General features: G+C 43.6%; 1 protein-coding gene across 3 annotated transcripts; it reads left to right on the forward strand.

The window, feature by feature from the left end:
- The first annotated feature begins 954 nt into the window (after positions 1-954).
- Positions 955-19,391, forward strand: nme5 (NME/NM23 family member 5). 3 transcript variants are annotated; one of them, XM_067995824.1, is made up of 6 exons: positions 955-1,125; positions 1,887-2,055; positions 11,406-11,611; positions 12,142-12,242; positions 16,861-16,979; positions 18,782-19,391. In XM_067995824.1, exons 2-6 carry the CDS (start codon positions 1,927-1,929, stop codon positions 18,857-18,859), a joined length of 633 nt encoding a protein of 210 aa, XP_067851925.1. In that variant the 5' UTR covers positions 955-1,125; positions 1,887-1,926; the 3' UTR covers positions 18,860-19,391. The 3 variants fall into 3 exon arrangements, with proteins under 3 accessions (XP_067851925.1, XP_067851924.1, XP_067851926.1); XM_067995823.1 differs by lacking the exon at positions 955-1,125 and adding an exon at positions 1,724-1,808; XM_067995825.1 differs by lacking the exon at positions 955-1,125 and adding an exon at positions 1,733-1,785.
- The last annotated feature ends 1,091 nt before the right edge of the window (positions 19,392-20,482 follow it).

The following is a 20,482-nucleotide window of genomic DNA, read 5'->3' on the forward strand; positions in this document are numbered from 1 at the left end:
GAGGAAATTTCTGCTCATCCAGTACTGGATGTCAGACAAGCATCATGACAAATCAGAGACGGTGGTGGTGAGGTAGAGCTGGGAGTTGTCAGCGTGCATGTGGAACCTGACGTGTTTTCACTTGTATTCTTTCAACTGTGGTGCTGTGCTGTACTATGGACTTGGTTTCTCAATCTGTAATTAAAAGTTTTGTGTTTGACTATATGTGAAACAGAAGTAGGATCTTTCAGTTAGGCATCTCCTGCAAATGATTTTTGTTATTCCATGCTTGCATAACCTCAGTGATTCAGCACCCATTTCTTTGTTTATTTCTGCATGCCTGAATCACATTTTCTTGCAGTCAAATCTTTGTTAGGGCTATACACGTGACCTCAGTGCTGGTCACCATCAGTCATTCATGTGAACCTTGAGCCTCACTTCAGAGAAAGTAAATGAGATGGAATCAGAAAGAGGAGAGAGAAAAAGTTAAGAGATTGGGAAAGTAAAAATGAAGGGGTAGACAAAGAGAAGTGGAGATTTTTAAAAATGAGATGTGGTGGGAAAGATGAAAGATACAGAAATTAATGAAGGGGTGAAAAAAAATTTGACTGCAAGAAAATGTGATTCAGCATGCCAAAATAAACAAAGAAATGGGTGCAGAAAAACAGGATAGCAGATGCGATATTTAAAAATCCTGGCACTTAGACTTACTTAACACTGGGGAGGTTCTGATAGACTGGAATCAGACAGGTACAGTTACCACATTCAAGAAAGGCAGCTGAATCACATCTGGTAACTACAACAATCTGCAAACTAAAGGAATCAAAAAGCAGAAACAAAGGAACAGTATCTGTAAGAAACCAAGCTAATAAGTGACCATCCATCAAGGCTGCATTTATTGCCGATCACTAGTTGCCCTGAAAACGTGGTGGTGTGGTAGGCTTCTCCTGGAACCACTGCAGTCCCACCGTTGTGTTAGATCGGGAATTCCAGGATTCTGACCCAGGAATGATGATTATATGACCAAGTCAAGATAGTGTGTGACTTGGCGGGGAACATGGAGGTAATGGTGTCCCCACATTTATGCATCAACAAAGCAACTGCTAAAAACAGCCCGCAGAGTTAAAATTGTATGAACAAGCTAATGTAAGTACGTCCTTGTGCTCCACTATTTTAGCTAGCTACCATTTAATTATCTAATTCAAGTTATCTTACTTGAATAGTATAGAAGCTACTACTGCAAACAACTCACAGTGCTTTGCAGAGTTAGAGGCTTAAGCATAGTAAACTGATTTTAAGCTGTTTAAATGTTTGATTTGTCCAAATAAGCATTATTTATACAGTATTTCAAAACATTATATTGAGGGGAATATTTTAAAGTAAGTATTGGTATTTCAATCAATCCCGAACAGACTGGCAGCAGAATCTACATTCTTATGCTGGAGAATTTGGTTGAGCTAGTTGTTGAAATCGGCCTTTGAGTGTAGAGGAAATCTAGGGGCCCTGACTATAACATTATTCATCTAGAGGAGACGCTCGAGAGTTGCCCAGTGACAACTCCCTGTGAGTTTTCGTACCCTCATTATGGTTTAATTATAAAACAGATGAATGAATAAGGTGTTTCATGCCAGTGGGATATGCATTCTAAAATAATCTGCATACTAAATATAAGTTGTTACCAGAGATTGGTTGCTTCTGAAAAGTCTCTTGGGAAAAGCACATAAGCACTAAGTGTTCCTTAGCAACAGCCTCGACAACACCAGAAGAAAAATCCTAAAGATTCGTGCCGTTCTTTAAAAACTTACTGTACTAGTGAACGCAAATAACAAGTGTGAAATTCACTTTACTCTAATATTTTAATTTTCTTGTTACCGCTGCAGTGCTCAATTTGCAGTATTTTTTTTTAGGAAAGGTACGGTATTTCGATCAGAGGTGAGCGAGTGAATTATGGAGGAAGCACGGTCTGCATCAGAGGTGTACGTGGAGAGGACACTGGCCCTGATCAAACCGGACGCCATCGACAGCGCGGACGAAATCGAAGAGATCGTTCTCCGATCCGGGTTCACCATAATTCAAGTACGCTGCAAATGTCTTTAGAATGAAACATGAAAACCCTTGCAGAGGTGTGCTGTGTGGCTTGTTCTAGGCAACATTCAGCTTTGTTCCTCCTGCCAGTCGGTGCGATTTTATAGCTCGACACAAAAACTGGCCAGTTACAATTTCCGAGTTTTAATACTTTACAGCGATGTAAGTTTTATTTATGGGGTGTTTTTTTTTAACCTCTTCTGTCGTTAAACTGAACGCCGCTTTCTTTTTTTTAATCAGGCTCGCAATTTTGATACATTGATTTCCTTGTAGGTGCTGTTAACAAAAATATAGGGGGAAAAGTACTTCTATAAATCAAAACATGTAACAGTTTTGCTGGAGCTTGGGAGTATTTTTTTCCCTCAAACTTTTGACTAAGATAGAAAGCAATGAGTAGTGCTGAACAGTTATTTATCAGACTGGAAGGAAGTATACAGTGGTGTCCCCCATGGGTCGATATTAAGACCATTTTTTTCTATATATATCTGGACTTGGCCATAGAAGGTGTAATTTCAAAGTTTGCAGATGACACGAAACTCGGAAATGTAGTAAATAGTGGGGAGGATAGTAACAGGCTTCAGGAGGACATAGACTGGTGAAATGGGCAGACACATGGCAGATGAAATTTAATGCAGAGAAGTGTGAAGTAATGCATTTTCGAAGGAAAAATGAGGAGAGGCAATATAAATTAAATGGTACAATTGTAAAGGGGGTGCAGGAACAGAGAGACATGGGGGTTTGTATACACAATTTTTGAAGTTGTCAAGACAAGTTGATAAGGCTGTTTCTTAAAAAAAGCATTTGGGATCCTTTGCTTTATAAATAGAGGCATAGAGTACAAAAGCAAGGAAGTTATGGTAAACCTTTATAAATCACCTGTAAGGCCTCAGCTAAGAGTATTGTGTCCAATTCTGGGCATCAGACTTTAGGAAGGATGTCAAGGCCTTGGAGAGGGTGCGGAGGAGATTTACCAGAATGGTACCAGAGATGAGGGACTTCATTTATGGGACAGATGAGAGAAGCTTGGATTATTCTCCTTAGAGCAGAAAAGTTAAAAGGTGATTTAATAGAGGTATTCAAAATATGAGGGAGAGAAACTGTTTCCTCTCGCAGGAGGGTTGGTAACCAGAGGACACAGATTTAAGATAATTGGCAAAAAATTCCAGGGGGAAGGAGGAAATTTTTTTTATGCAGCAAGTTGTTACAATCTGAAATGCACTGCCTGAAAGATTGGTGGAAGAAGATTCAATAGAAACATTTAGAAGGGAGTTGGATATATACTTGAAAAGAAGAAATTTGCAGGGCGATGGGGAAATAGGAGGGGAGTGAGACTAATTGGATAGCTCTTTCAAAGAGCTGGCACAGACATGATGGGCCGAATGGCCTCCTGTGTTGCATGATTTTATGATTCTTTTCCTTCTGATTGCCCCCTCCCCCACCCAGGGGCTGTATTTGTCTGTGGGGGCCACGTGCAAAGGTTCAGTTTGGGGGCCCTATATTTTATCAGACAATTATATTAGATGCTGCCTATTTAATCTGGTGTCAAATCAGTTGTCTGAGCTTTGGCACCTGTTTATTTTCCAACTTGTTTAAAATTATAAAATAAAGACAATCGGATGAGCTAAAAGAATACATAGAGGTAAAAGGAAATGAATGACAGCTGGGTCAGGGTCTGTTTCATGGATTCAACTTAATTTGTAATTCTATGGGTTACACTGCTGTTATCTTTAGAATTTATATTGTACAGTTAAACTTTATCTGCGCTCTTACTCAGCACCTGGGAAATGTGATTGTAATTTCCCAGTATGTAGAATCACTTGGCCTTTTTATATGGATATATTAGTTAACAGGTTGGAGGAGACAGTAAGTACACCTTTGGGGGAGGAGTGGCATTAGAGAAAGGACCTCCTCTATCCAAAAAGCGTGCTGGACAACAGGGTTAAATGTAAGAATATTAAGATCAGAAATATGTGGTCAGAGCATGCATTATCTATGATTGAGAGTCAGGCTGGAATGCAGAGGGTGTGAGAGGGAGATGGACACAGAATTGTTGAAACCCCAGCAGAACTTTAAGCACAATTAATAGGGAACAGCTATTGTTAGGAGCAGTCAGCGATTCCACCATTATGACATACAATGAAAGGCATCAGTTCGCTCAAGAGAAAATTTACTGACTGTGGGATATAATTAGGCACAAACCTACTTTATTATCAGACGGGATGAGTACCAATGATGAATTCATTTTTTATTTGTTCTAAGTAGCATGTTATCATTGTTTTGAGGTGAGGAAAATTATTATTTTCATTTACAAAAATGACTTTATGTTTGAAATCGAGCAGAGTTAGGGAAAAGGAGACAGTTTACGCATATTTTCCAGATTTCAAACCCATCTCAAATTGTAAATCCCACAGGAAGTATGAATGAAAATAAAATTATTCATATTTTGATATGTATTTTAAAAATGTTAATGAAAGTTTTGAGATTTGTGCATATTTTATTATATTTATTAATAAGCACACTAACATAGAAACATAGAAAATAGGAGCAAGATTAGGCCATTCAGCCCTTCGGGCCTGCTCTGCCATTCAAAATGATCATGGCTGATCGTCTAACTTAGTACCCTGTTCCCGCTTTTTCCCCATATCCCTTGATCCCTTTAGCATTAAGAAATATATCTATTTCCTTCTTGAATACATCTAATGACTTGGCCTCCGCTGCTTTCTGTGGTAGAGAATTCCACAGGTTCACCACCCTCTGAGTGAAGAAATTTCTCCTCATCTCGGTTCTAAATGGCATACCCCGTATCCTGAGACTGTGACCCCTGGTTCTGGACTCCCCAGCCATCGGGAACATCCTTCCTGCATCTAGTCTGTCTAGTCCTGTTAGAATTTTATATGTTTCGATGAGATCACCTCTCATTCTTCTAAACTCTAGTGAATATAGGCCTAGTCGACCCAATCTCTTCTCATACGTCAGTCCTGCCATCCCAGGAATCAGTCTGGTAAACCTTCGTTGCACTCCCTCCATGGCAAGGACATCCTTCCTCAGATAAGGAGACCAAAACTGCACACAATACTCCAGATGTGGTATCATCAAGGCCCTGTATAACTGCAGTAAGACATCCCTGCTCCTGTACTCAAATCCTCTTGCAATGAAGGCCAACATACCATTCGCCTTCCTAACTGGACTCGTTGCACCTCCCCTTTTCCCAATCTATCATCATTCAGATAATAATCTGCCTTTCTGTTTTTACAACCAAAGTGGATAACCTCACATTTATCCACATTATACTGCATCTGCCATGTTCTTGCCCACTCACCCAGCTTGTCTAAATCACATTGGAGCCTCTTTGCATCCTCCTCACAGCTCACATTCCACCCCAGCTTTGTGTTGTCTGCAAACTTAGAAATGTTACATTTAGTTCCCTCATCCAAATCACTAGATCTGTTCAGGCCCCTGACTCAGGCATCCTTACAATCGCATGGATTGTGCGGTCCTAGTGCCACCCCCGATCCTGACTCTCTGTCCTGTTCTGCCTTTTCCCTTCTTCCGCCCTCTCTCCCTGCTCCCCCCCCCCCTCTTCCTTTCCATAAGAACATAAGAAATAGGATCAGGAGTAGGCCATAGGACCTCTCGAGCCTGCTCTGCCATTCAAGACAATCCTGGCTGATCTTCGATCTCAACTACACTTTCCCGCCCTTTCCTCATATCCTTTGATTCCCCTAGAATCCAAAAATCTATCTCAGCCTTGAATATACTCAATGACTGAGCATCCACAGCCCTCGGGGTAGAGAATTCCAAAGATTCATAACCCTCTGAGTGAAGAAATTTCTCCTCCATCTAAGACCCCTTATCCTGAGACTATGCCCCCTAGTTCTAGACTCTCCAGCCAGGGGAAACAACCTCTCAGCTCTATCCCATCAAGCCCCCTCAGAATCTTATATGTTTCTATGAGATCACCTCTCATACTTCTAAACTCCAGAGAGTATAGGCCCATTCTACTCAATCTCGCCTCATAGGACAACCCTCTCAACCCAGGAATCAATCTCGTGAACCTTCATTGCACCGCCTCTAAAAGTATATCCTTCCTTAGATAAGGAGACTAAAACTGTACACAGTACTCCAGGTGTGGTCTCACCAAAGCCGTGTACAATTGTAGCAAGACTTCCTTAGTCTTGTACTCCAACCCCCTTGCAATAAAGGCCAACATGCCACTTGCCTTCCTAATTGCTTGCTGTACCTGCATGCTAACGTTCTGTGTTTCTTGTACGAGGATACCCAAATCTCTCTGAACGTCAACATTTAATAGTTTCTCACCGTTTAAAAAATATTCTGTTTTTCTATTCTTTCTACCAAAGTGAATAACCTCACATTTACCCACATTATACTCCACCTGCCACCTCTTGCCCACTCATTTAACCTGTCTATATCCCTTTGCAGACTCTTTGCATCCTCCTCACAGCTTACTTTCCCACCTAGCTTTGTATCATCAGCAAACTTGGATACATTACATTTGATCCCTTCATCTAAGTCATTAAAATAGATTGTAAATAGCTGAGGCTCAAGCACTGATCCTTGCAACACTCCACTAGTAACAGCCTGCCAACCTGAAAATGACCCATTTATCCCAATTCTCTGCTTTCTGGCCATTAACCAATCCTCTATCCATGCTAATATATTACCCCCAACCCCATGAGCCCTTGTATAACAACCTTTTATGTGGCACCTTATCGAATGCCTTTTGAAAATCCAAATATACTACATCCACTGGATCCCTTTATCTACCCTGCTAGTTACATCCTCAAAAAACTGTAATAAATTTGTCAAACACTATTTCCGTCTCATAAATCCATGTTGACTCTGCCTAATCATATTATGATTTTCTAAGTGCCCTGTTACCATTTCCTTAATAATGGATTCCAGCACTTTCCCGACGACTGATGTCAGGCTAACTGGCCTGTAGTTCCCTGTTTTCTCTCTCCCTCCATTCTTGAATAGTGGTGTTACCTTTGCTACCTTCCAATCCGCTGGCACCATTCTAGAATCTAGGCAATTTTGGAAGCTCACAACCAATGCATCCACTATCTTTGCAGCCACCTTTATCACCTTTATCTCCCTTTTAATCAATTTTTTGGTTTTTAAAACTCTCCCAATCCTTAGGCTTACTAGACTTCTTCGCAACATTATAAGCCTCTTCTTTTAATCTAATACTATCCTTAACTTCTTCAGCTAGCCACGGATGGTTCATTTTTCCCATGGAGTTTTTATTTTTCAATAGAATGTATATTCATTGAGAATTTTGAAATATTTCTTTAAATGTTTGCCATTGCTTATTTGCCATCATACCTTTTAATCTAATTTCCCAATCTACCTTAGCCAACTCGCCCCTCATACCTATGTAATTGGCTTTATTTAAGTTTAAGACTCTAGTTTCAGACTTATGTATGTCACGCTCAAACGTAAAATTCTACCATATTATGAATACTCTTCTCCAGAAGACGCTTTACTTTGAGATTACTAATTAACCCTGTCTCATTACACAATACAAAATCTAAAATAGCCTGTTCCCTGGTTGGCTTCACGGTGTATTGTTCTAGGAAACTGTCTCGAATGCATTCCATGATTTCGTCCTCCAGACTACCTTTGCCAATTTGATTTGTCCAATCTATATGAAGATTAAAGACCCCCATGATCATTGCATTACCTTTGTTACTCCAATTACTTCTTGATTAATACTCTGTCCAACAGTATAGCTACCATTAGGGGGCCTGTAAACTAGAACAGAGTTTTCTGCCCCTTATTATTTTTTATCTCCACCCATACTGATTCTACCTCCTGATCTTCCGAGCTAAGATACTTTCTCACTACTGTCCTTACGTCATCCTTTATTATCAGGGCTACCCCCTCTACTTTTCCATTCTGCCAGTCTTTTCGTAACGTCAAGTACCCTGAAATATTTAGTTGCCAAGCTTGGTCACCTTGCAATCACGTCTCTGTAATAGCTAGTAGATCAAACCATTTATCTCTATTTGTTCCACTAATTCGTCTATCTTGTTCCGAATGCTTTGTTTAACTTGTTACCATTTTTCCCTGCTATGACCTTATTCGCTGGTGCTCTATTACCGTTAAACTTTCTGTCCCTTCCTGTCACACTCTGCTTATCTTTACTCAAATCGATATCGTGCTCTATTGCCTTGTCTTTTCTCTTTAGATTTCTAAATTTCCCCTCACCTGAACCCTCCCACCCACCTTTTTAGTTTAAAGCCCCATCTACAGCCCTAGTCATTCCATTTGCCAGGGCACTGGTCCCAGCCCGGTTTAAGTGGAGCGCCCAATGGAACAGCTCCCTCTTTCCCCAGTACTGGTACCAGTTCCTTATGAATTGAAACCCCTGTCTCCCATACCAATCTTTGAGCCACGCATTTAACTCTCTGATCTGTTTGACCCTATGCCAACTTGTGCTTGGCTCAGGTAGTAATCCAGAGATTATTACCTTTGAGGTTCTGCTTTTTAATTTGGTCCCTAGCTCCTCAAAGTCCCTCAGCAAAACCTCATTCTTAGTTCTTTCTATGTTGTTGGTTCCTACGTGGACCACGACAACTGGAGCGTCCCCCTCATGCTCCAAGTTCTTTTCCAGCCGCGAGGAGATGTCCTTTAACCCTGGCACTGGGTAGGCAACACAGCCTTCGGGCCTCCCACTCGCAGCTGCAAAGAACAGTGTCTACCCTCCTGACTATACTATCCCCTAACACTACCACATTACATTTTACTCCCCCCACTTGAATGGCCCCCTGTACCATGGTGCTGTCGTCAGTTTACCCATCCTCCCTGCAGTCCTTGTTCTCATCCATACAGATAGCAAGTACCTTGTACCTGTTGGACAAGGTCAAGGGCTGAGGATCCTCCATCACTACATCCTGGGTCCCATACCTGCCTGTCTCGGAGTCACATCCTCCTGTCCCTGACTATTGACCAAATCTAAACTACTACCTAACCTAAGGCGTGTGACTGCCTCCTGGATCAAAGCGTCCAGATAACTCTTCCCCTCCCTGATGCATCGCAATGTTTGCAGCTCGGACTCCAGCTCAACAACTCTGTGTAATAAACTGGATAGCCAGGTGGTGAAGGATAGAATACTAGAGCCTGGTCTTCAGTTGCTTCCAAGCCTTTATTCACAGAGATCCACGTTACACCCACACCACACCCTAGATAAGTTCTTATATAAATGAATGCAAGAGAGTTCCCAATTGATACGCACCACCTGAATACAATTAACATTAATTAATATAAATCACATGGATACAGTTAACATTCTGAGCCGAAGTTCCTTGAGTTGCAGACACTTACTGCAAATGTGGTTGCTCGGGATCTCGCTGGTCTCCCCCAACTCCCACATGATGCAGTTAAGACATACCACCTGCCCTGCCATCCCAATCTAACCTTGTTTTATATATTTAATTAGTTAAAGTTTTTATTCAATCGTTTATTTTTTAGTTTTATTGACTAATTAGTTTATCTAGTTTAAGTTATTAATTTAATAAGGAAATAGCAAGTTACAGTTTCCCAGCTCTTAGTTTAAACCATTGCCCTAGCATAGAGAGCAAAGAAACTAATACTCACCAACCAATCACCTACCTGCCGTCCTGTGACGTCACTCCTTGATTATCTTTGTTGTTGTTGTTTTTGATTTCATTGAATACTCGAGGCCTCCTCCTCCCCCGCTCGGTGGGCCCGGGGCCTCCTCCCCTCCTCCTCCCCCGCTCGGTGGGCTCGGGGCCTCCTCCTCCCCCGCTCGGTGGGCCTGGGGGCCTCCTCCTCCCCCGCTCGGTGGGCCCGGGGCCTCCTCCCCTCCTCCTCCCCCGCTCGGTGGGCCCGGGGCCTCCTCCCCTCCTCCTCCCCCGCTCGGTGGGCCCGGGGCCTCCTCCTCCCCCGCTCGGTGGGCACGGGGCCTCCTCCTCCCCCGCTCGGTGGGCCCGGGGCCTCCTCCTCCCCCGCTCGGTGGGCCCGGGGCCTCCTCCTCCCCCGCTCGGTGGGCCCGGGGCCTCCTCCTCCCCCGCTCGGTGGGCCCGGGGCCTCCTCCTCCCCCGCTCGGTGGGCCTGGGGGCCTCCTCCTCCCCCGCTCGGTGGGCCCGGGGCCTCCTCCCCTCCTCCTCCCCCGCTCGGTGGGCCCGGGGCCTCCTCCCCTCCTCCTCCCCCGCTCGGTGGGCCCCGGGGCCTCCTCCTCCCCCGCTCGGTGGGCCCGGGGCCTCTTCCTTCCCCGCTCGGTGGGCCCTGGGCCTCCTCCTCCCCCGCTCGGTGGGCCCTGGGCCTCCTCCTCCCCCGCTCGGTGGGCCCTGGGCCTCCTCCTCCCCCGCTCGGTGGGCCCGGGGCCTCCTCCTCCCCCGCTCGGTGGGCCCCAGGGCCTCCTCCCCTCCTCCTCCCCCGCTTGGTGGGCCCCGGGGCCTCCTCCTCCCCCGCTCGGTGGCCCCCGGGGCCTCCTCCCCCCCCGCTCGGTGGGCCCCGGGGCCTCCTCCCCCCCCGCTCGGTGGGCCCCGGGGCCTCCTCCCCCCCCCGCTCGGTGGGCCCCGGGGCCTCCTCCTCCCCCCCCGCTCGGTGGGCCCCGGGGCCTCCTCCCCCCCCCCGCTCGGTGGGCCCCGGGGCCTCCTCCCCCCCCCGCTCGGTGGGCCCCGGGGCCTCCTCCCCCCCCCCGCTCGGTGGGCCCCGGGGCCTCCTCCCCCCCACCGCTCGGTGGGCCCCGGGGCCTCCTCCCACCCCGCTCGGTGGGCCCCGGGGCCTCCTCCCCCCCCCCCCCGCTCGGTGGGCCCCGGGGCCTCCTCCCCCCCCCCCCCCGCTCGGTGGGCCCCGGGGCCTCCTCCCCCCCCCGCTCGGTGGGCCCCGGGGCCTCCTCCCCCCCCCGCTCGGTGGGCCCCGGGGCCTCCTCCCCCCCCCCCCGCTCGGTGGGCCCCGGGGCCTCCTCCCCCCCCCCGCTCGGTGGGCCCCAGGGGGTCCTCCTCTCAGGTCCACCGCCGCTGGTGCCTCTTTCCTTGCCCCCTTCCGCTCTCGCTCCCTCTCCCTTCCCCCCCCACCTCCTCGCTCCCTTCCCCCCACCTCCTCGCTCCCTTCCCCCCCACCTCCTCGCTCCCTTCCCCCCCACCTCCTCGCTCCCTTCCCCCCCACCTCCTCGCTCCCTTCCCCCCCACCTCCTCGCTCCCTTCCCCCCCACCTCCTCGCTCCCTTCCCCCCCACCTCCTCGCTCCCTTCCACCCCCCACCTCCTCCTTCTGCCTCATCCTTTGCCTTCCCTTCCCGTATGCCTGCTAATCTGGAATACTATATTGAACCGAACTGTTTTTCCCATTGCAGAAACGGAAAGTGTATTTAAGTCCAGAGCAGTGCAGTGATATTTATGCTGCACATTATGGAAAAATGTTCTTTCCCAGTTTAACAGCATTCATGAGTTCTGGACCAACTATTGCCATGGTCATTGCCAGAGATCAAGCAATAGCATACTGGAAGAAGATGATTGGACCTGCAAATAGCATAAAAGCAAAACAAACTCATCCAGGCAGGTGAGTGATCTTAAAAATTAGGGTGTGTGGGGCAAATTTGCATCCCACTATGGTGGCAGCACCCTATCAACAGTTTTATCTGTCACTATGGTGGAACACCTTGGGGGTAATTTTTATCTAACCTTACGGTCAGTGGAAAATAAAACGGGTGGCCAATCCGATCCTGTCAGTTTCCCACCGGGTGGGATAGGTTAAAATTACCTCTCCACCCCCCCCGCCCCCCCCGCCATTTCTGAAACTAGCCCTGGTGGGCTGAATGCAGACATCATTTTCTTTATTGTTGCAGACTAGGTTTGGGTAACCCTAATGACAAATTCTATGAATTTTAATTCCACAGATTTTGTCATGAGGAGATGAAAGCTCTTTCATAACAATTGAGCAGCTTTGGTGTATTCTTTATCAAGTAATAATATGCTTAATATATTTTATATTTAAAAAGTAATGTAAAAAGTTCTGCAGTTTTACATATAAAAAGCCAGTAAAAATATATGATCCATTTAACCTGCTTTACCATTGTCTGCCTGTTCCAGTTTAAGGGCGCTATATGGGACGGATGACCTTAGGAATGCTGTACATGGTAGTGAAACCGCTTCTGCAGCAGAGAGGGAAATTCGGTTTATGTTTCCTGGTGGTAAGTCTTTAATCTGAAAAGGTTATAACTGTTTGAATTTTTAAATGACTTTGATTTGAGCAAAATGTTATGTGACAGCTGTGAAGATCAGCCTCTGATTAAAAGTCATACAAAAACTGATCATACTTGTACAGAATTATGGCCTTAAAGCACTATTCATGCCCAGAGGGTAGCAGGGTAGTGCCCCATCCAGGAGAAGAATGTAAAACTTCAGTGAAGCAGAAGCAATTTTCTTGAGGAGATGGAAGGCAGGAGGCACAGATTCCTGGGAGTGGGTGCCACCAAGCCTGCCAGAGATTTAACACTTGTGCTGCCTGGAGGGTGTTAGCACTGGCACAGTGTCAACTTCTGCATCTCCAAGATTGCAGACCAGTGTCGCAAAAAGTTCAACAACCTCAGCAGGGCTGGCAAGGTAACATACTGGGCACTCCTTTTCTTCCTTTCCCATCCTGAGCACACTCTTCACCCTCTTTGCCTTGACATGGCTGTGCCAATAATCATTACCTAAGTGAATAAGTCAGCATCCTCTTAAAGCAACACTTGCGCAATAAATGCTTCATACTGTTGGTTAAAGGTGGCTCTAACTCTGTGACGTGCACTATGCCTACACAGCTCCCCTAACACCAATAACTGGCATACACAACCCAAAAACCCCTTCCACCACTTTAACAACTTCATGCCCCCTACTTAACGTACTTCACCTCTCCCATGCCACTTGGCACACTCCTTGAGTGCTAGCCTCATTCACTCTGTTTTCTTGCAGGACAAATTGGCACTGCCAAAGGTAGGCCACCAGTGGGAGCATCCCCACCTTTAAACCCCTCAACCCCTTCAAGGAGAAGGCCATGCAGCTTGCGGGCATTCACTTGGGTCTCCTTGGAGATGGCGAGGTCGGTGGCAGGGTAGTGATTGAGCACCTATACTGTTGCCCTGGCATCCCAATGAAGCACCATGCGGTCATAACCTTCCACCCCCTTCCTCTTTTTCCTTAATCCCAAGGGGGTAATGCTCACAGATTCTTAGCTTCTATAATCCTTTCCTCCAGACCCACCACAGTAACGGGGGTGGGGACAGGAGAAGGAAGGTGATGATCAGGAAGAGGAGAATCATGGTAGATATTTCTTCCTTGTTGAAGAGGAGTATTAGTGCTGGGACCCCTTCCCCGTGCAGCTGCTTCATCCTGCCTAAATCGCTCTGCCCTAATCCTTGCCAACTCATCACCTGCAGCACTTGCTTGCTCACTCCCAGGCACCAGCTCAGGTTATTTCACCCGAGGAGAATTAGATAGTGATAGTGAGGATATTGTACCCGGTGCTCCACAGAGCATAAGGGAACCAGAGGAATGGGGAATGGGTGAGGATGTGCCATCTTCCCAGCAGCTGCTGAGGAAAAGGCTGCCATTGGCTTCGGATTGGTACCAAGAACTCGTGAGGTAGGACCCGTTTCAAAAGAAGGATGTTTGAGGAACATCATAGCTACGTGCATGCTCTGAGGTCAATACCCAAGGTTGTGCGGCAACTGACAGGTGTGACTCTCCAGTCTATAGCTGTCCTTTGCGGCAACATCACGGAAGCTTTGTCTTTGTTGCAGGCACCAATGAAATGAGTGGCAGCTTTATTGAAATCTGTAGCAGATCCCCAGCTAAGAAGCAGCCAGGGACCAGTTGGTGCCTCCACCTCCATGGAACCACAGACTGCAGCTTTGGAGGCAATGGGCCGCAATTTGGTGAAAAAATAACGGCGTGTGATTAATGTGCAAATTGACCAGCAACTTGTGGTGACAATTTGCGCCGCTCTGCCGTTAGCTTCGCAAAAATGGCATCTCGACGTTAACCTCCCCATGAGTTTCATGAAGTTACTGCATTTTCACATTAATTGCCCATTAAACTCACCTCAACATCAACAACTTGCATTTATATAGCACCTTTAACTTAGTAAAAGGTCCCATGGCGCTTCACAGGAGCATTATCAAACAAAATTTGACACCGAGCCACATAAGACAGGTAACCAAAACTTGGTCAAAGTGGTACGCTTTAAGGAGCATCTTAAAGGAGGAGAGAGGGGTAGAGAGGCAGAGAGGATTAGGGAGGGAATTCCAGAGCTTAGGGCCTAGGTAGCTGAAGGCACGGCCGCCAATGGTGGAGGGATTAAAATCGGGGATGCGCAAGGCCAGAATTGGAGAAGTGCAGAGATCTCGGAGGGTTGTAGGGCTGGAGGAGGCTACAGAGATAGGGAGGGGCAAGTCCATGGAGGGATTTGAAAACAAGGATGAGAATCCTTGAAGTATTTTGATAGACTGAATAAGGAGAAATTGTTTCCGGTGGCAGAAGGATCGGTAACCAGAGGACACAGATTTAAGGTAATTGGAAAAAGAACCAGAGGTGAGATGAGGAAAAAAAAATTTCTGCGTGAGTTGTTATGATCTGGAATGCATTGCCTGAAAGGATGGTGGAAGCAAATACAATAATAACTTTCAAAAGGGAATTGGATAAATACTTGAAGGGAGAAAATTTACAGGGCTATGGGGAAAGACAGGGGAGTGGGACTAATTGGATAGCTCTTTCAAAGAGCCAGCACAGTCACGATGGGCCAAATGGACTCCTTCTGTGCTGTATCAGTTTATGATTCTATGAACTTGAAGGTAGAAGAGCAAAACGTTGCTTGTCTCAAAAAGCCACAAAATCCTATGATTTAGAGTGACCTAATCTGTGGTGCCCTTGTAGATGGCAAATCTGTGGTGCCCTGATAGCAAATTACAAAACATCATTGGCATAAGTCTGGGAGTAGGTCACCAGCAGTTGAGGGACTGGTGTATGGCACAAGGAAGAGAAATTTAAATAATTTACCAAAAGAGACGCAGAATGTCAGGAAAGACCTAGATAGTGATTAAAGCGCAATTAGTAATTTTGAAAAATTACCATTAAACAGTGTTTTCCTAACAATTGTATTATAATAGTTGGAAACATTGATAGATACAATCAGACATATCCAAGTCATATTATAACCAAGATTGTATTTGTGTTTTGTTATTTTACATCAGTAAAAACACTAAGTTGTAAAGGACACGAGAGAAAGCATTTTAACCTCCCTCCCCTACCCAAAAAATAGCTTAAAAAAAAACTTGTAAGCCACTTACATCGTTACAAACATTCATTAGGATGGTATATAAACCTAAAAGTAAGTGATTGAAATTAATACACTTGTATATAATTCGTCTATCTACTATTTTAACAGTTGTTAACTTATTTATTTTAAATGGGTTGATGCCTATATTAAAATAACAGAAGAATTTGATACTAAATGTTCATATGATAACAACTAAGTCATTGCCAGTCTATAAAAACATGAGAATTCAAAATATTGATTTGGAACAATTGGAGTGATTATGGAGGACTTTACACACGTCAGCAAATTCACCCACAATCCCAAAGTTACATCTCTAGCAAACTATTACTGGAACAAAAACGAGGGCAGAAAATTAACAAGTTAAAATCTGATATAATTAAATTAAAGAATGCTTCTTTTAAAATAAATTTTGATCCTGTACATAACTGCATCACAGTAGGGATCTTAAGTGGGTTGTATTGTAATTTGTTGATACTCAGAAGAAAACACGCCAAGTGATGACCCTGAGTAGCAGTCAACAATGTAGATCAGAGCAGAGAACATCATATTTTCTCTGCTTTGAGAACTAATCTTCTTATGAAGTTTAAATATGTTTAGCTGCAGAGTCTCAATTAGTCAAAATTTAAAAATGAATTGGAGATTGTGGCTAATGACCAGACATAAAATATAATTTGTTTCAATAATTTGATATTTTGTAGCAAACCAAATTCAATTGAATATGTTATAGCCAATTTTTCCTTAGACTAAACTTTTGTTTAATTTTAAAATCATCAATTGCTGTGTCTATTTTTTTCTGACTGTCAGTAGACTGCAATGAATTACAATACAGCCTATTAATGGCATTAATACAGACTATTAATGGCACTATGTAGTGGAATTCCCATTATCAATGTGGCTGTCCTGTAACTTCAGCTAATGATCACATGCTCACACACAAGTTCCAGTTTAAATCCCTGATTTGAGCAAAGCTAGCTGGGGGAAGGTGCGATGAAGGTGCTCAGTATTTGTAGGCTAAAACTACACTCCTGATCAGAAGCCAATGACTCCCATGTGAGCATTGTTGCCAAGTGAAGAGAGGATCTAGGCCTAGTTGTGATGGCCTCAACAGTTGAAAGGCTTGCTGATGCTCACTGATCAAGCCTACATTTGAATTGTTACTTGGATGAGCTACTGAAGGAGATGTCTGTGGAACTTGATGCCTTCGTGAGAGGTTAAGGGAAGAAACTCTGAGGGAGAAAATCTTTTTTTAAATCTCCACATTAAACGTTGTTAGCAGAACGATAAACCTTAAGTACTATATACTAGCTATAATTTATCTTATTAAGCAGCATTATGTCTGTAAAACAATAAACTAAAGAAATTCTGTGGAGTTTCTTAGTAGCTTCTTATAATGTTTCCCCGTTCCCCCTACTACTAACAAGATTTTTTTAGAAAACCTTGCTCTACATTAAAAAAAATCTTGAGGTAAATGACTGATTATTCAATGTTTACAGGTACTGCAGACCCAATTCCAGTTGGATGGGCTGCAACGGATTACCTGAGCAGATTTGTAAATCCTACAATGTTGTCTGGACTGACTGAACTCTGCAAGCAGAAACCCACAGACCCTATTGTAAGTACTCTTCAGTCAGTGAATCGTGAACATTAATGTATATGTTACATGCTCATTAACTCATTCCAGTTTACCAAGGACATTTTTTTCTACTATTCTTAAAGTGGACATAAAGAATACATTTCAGTAATTTTGTACCATGTACTGCTGTGCTCTGCTGAAGTCAGGCTTGTAACATCAGATTTTTTTCATTATTGGAGGGTTTGCATTACTTCTTGCTGTTGTAAATTGTTGCAAGCATGCTTTATGGTTTTGCTATATATTAAATTCCTGGATGGTGCTCCAGCCTGCTATGTGATGCATGGCCGGCAACTCCACACAATGAGTTCCTGTTGTCAGCTGTACAGTCGGTTTGGCACCAAGCTGAGGGAGGGAAAATTTGCAGAGTATCACATTGCATGTGTCTCTCAGGCACTTCCTTATGACTGGATTAAAAAAATTACATTGGAAAAGGGCTGAGAGCAGATTGTTAGTCCTCAATACCAGAAAATTGTGCACAGTGAGGGGAGAAAAAGGGGCCTTATAATTGGCCTCAATCCTCAATCAACTAATGGGAAAAGTAAGCCACTTTTGATTGTTGTCCAGTGACTCCTGTTGGAAAGTGAGTGTGTGGATTTCAAGTAAGGACAGGATCAAGTTCAGCAATGATGCCACACTTCAGTGGTTGAATGGCCTGCTTACATTTATTCTCTCTGCTCGCACTTGAAGGATGACCAGTTGGTTGAGGTAACTGAGGATGGGTGATCCTCAAATTTTAAAAAAAATCTAGTTTTTTTTAAACGGATGGACACATGAATTGACAGCAAATGGTACATTTAAGTGTACAGTGCCTAACACTTGTTTTGTACAGTTGCAATATGCAACCTCTTGGTGTAATCTGAATTTATTTTTATTGAAGCAAGTCTAAATAAAAAGCCACGGTAAGTTATTTTGCACGCTAGACAGAAGAGTGCTTTATACAAAAAAATTGAATGAGTTATATGTTGGAATTGATGTTTCTCTTTTCTCTCTATGGCTTGCTTATCATTTGCAATCACTGTATTTTATATTTACTTGCTGCTGTGGGCATTCTTTTTTAAATCACTGCTGCATTGTTATAAATTTCATGCAATTGAGTATCAGTATATTTAGTAACCCCATCATTTTAAAGATTAAGATTAATAGGAAACTCCTGTAAATATGATGTATATTAGGAATTTGTTCTCATGTTTTTGTGGTGCATATCCTGTATTGTACTGTGGGGAGCACTTGAATAAATGGAAGTACTGTTGTCCATGATTAGGGTGTGTTTATTCTTTGAGACAAGAGGCATTGAGACGATGTTTGCACACTGTTCTTTATCCCTGATGGAATGAAAGCCTCCTCTCTCTGCTGACTGCAAGGGCTTATGTGAAATGTGTTTTGGGCACTTTCACATAATTACTAGTTCTATGGGCCTAAAGCACCAAATTGACACAACTTCCCAATAAATAGACAATCTCACGTAGAGAAGCCATTGGGATGGCTAGTACACAAGATGCAGTAGGAGGTGCTGTTCTGAGATTGGACTGAATTAAGTTGTTGGGGAATAGCAGAGGAAGATTTACTCTGATCTAACCTGAAACGGAAAAGCTGGATGCTAAAACTGGGTGGCTGGAATGGAAATGGCTCCATTTCCTAGCACTAATATTCATCGCATAGATGTGCATAAATAGTCACTAAAAACTATCTTCAAATTTTTGGTTTCCAATAAAAAATCAGCAAAATGTTTTGTTTTTAAAATTACTCATTTTAATATAATTTTATAACGTCTTCTCTTTCAGACCTGGCTTGCAGACTGGCTCATTGCAAACAATCCCAACAAACCAAACATTCATGAGGGTCTGTTAGAAGAACCATAAAAATGTCCGTTCTGACAGCCACGAGTATTCTAACTTGTTGGAAAGGTGAAAACCAGCTACAACTTTCAGGAAATATGCATTGCAACTGGAATTTGACCAATGAAAACAATGGATTGCTTTGAATTTTAATACGTTCAACATATTTGAGGTTGTTATTGTTTAATATAAAATTGGAAATAAAGTTATGGACAATTTTTGGTGGTGTTAATGGATGGCAAAAGCAGAAAAATACTGTACTCTATCCCAAGCATTAATATCCCACACCTTAATGACCAAAGAAAATATGCAAAAAAAATTAAATTATAATTTTCTATATGTTAAATGTGGATGCTCCCAATATCGTGACTTCATTGGAAGGGTCAAAGGTTACCAAGCTGGCAATGATTAGGATTTAATGTGCTAGACCCAGCTTTTTAATCGGTGAACTGTATGGTCCTATGAAGATTTACAAGAATTATAACACATTGATATATAAGCTGTGTTAATCACACTGTTCGAAAGACTTGAAAAACATTATTAGATGCTGCAAAACACGCTACTTGACAACATAATTATTTAATATGTTTTTCAAGTGTTTACCAAATTCTCTCGAACAGTGTGATTAACACAGCTTATATATCAATGTGTTATAATTCATTCCATATTCTAATGATCCTTTGCTTGAAATAAAATTCTTCTAATTTCCCTCTTTATGCTTCTGGTACTAATCCAAAGTTAATGCTCGCTTGTTAACAATTCATCAAATATTGGAAATAATTTGTCACTATTTACTCTTTCAAAGTTTTGAATACTTCTATTAGATTTTCCCCTTAATCATCTTTTCTCCAATGAATACATTAATAGTTTTTCAAGTTTTTCATCAGAACTATGTCCTCTCATCTCTAGTATAATCCTACTGAGTGTACATTACATCATTTTTGTGACTCCAATATCCTTTCAATTATGGGGTGCCCAAACTCCGTGCAGTCCTCTATCTACGGCCTAATATTTTATTTATTTAATCATGGGATGTGGGCATCGCTGGCAAGGCCAGCATTTAATGGCCAATCCCTAATTGCCCTTTAGAAGCTGGTGCTGAGCCACCTTCTTGAACCGCTGCTGTCCGTGTGGTGACGGTTCTCCCACAGTGCTGTTACGTAGGGAGTTCCAGGATTTTGACCCAGCAACAATGAAGGAATGGCAGTATATTTCCAAGTCAGGATGGTGTGTGACTTGGAGGGGAACGTGCAGGTGGTGGTGTTCCCATGTGCTTGGGAATCTTGTATAGATTCATCATCACCTCCTTGCTTTTGCATTCAGGGCCCCAATATGAAAAACCCAGAATTGCATTGGCCTTTTTTATGGCTTTTTTCATGTACGATCTTGCTTTTAACAATCTGTATACCTGTATACATTTGCTATCCTTTGGTACAATTCCTGCTTCCAAAATCTGCTATTTTATTACTAACCTCCCTCCATTATGGATATAGACCATCTGGGCCTGGTGATTTATCTACTTTAAGTCCCTGTAACTCTTGCAATACCATTTCTTTTTTTAATATTTATATTTATTAATTACCCCACCCCGCATAATCTCCTCTGGTACTCCTGCAGGCCTTCCTTCACCCTCCTCTGGGTGCGTTC

Source organism: Heptranchias perlo, chromosome 14 (genome assembly GCF_035084215.1).
Source record: "Heptranchias perlo isolate sHepPer1 chromosome 14, sHepPer1.hap1, whole genome shotgun sequence".
Lineage (NCBI taxonomy): Eukaryota > Metazoa > Chordata > Chondrichthyes > Hexanchiformes > Hexanchidae > Heptranchias > Heptranchias perlo.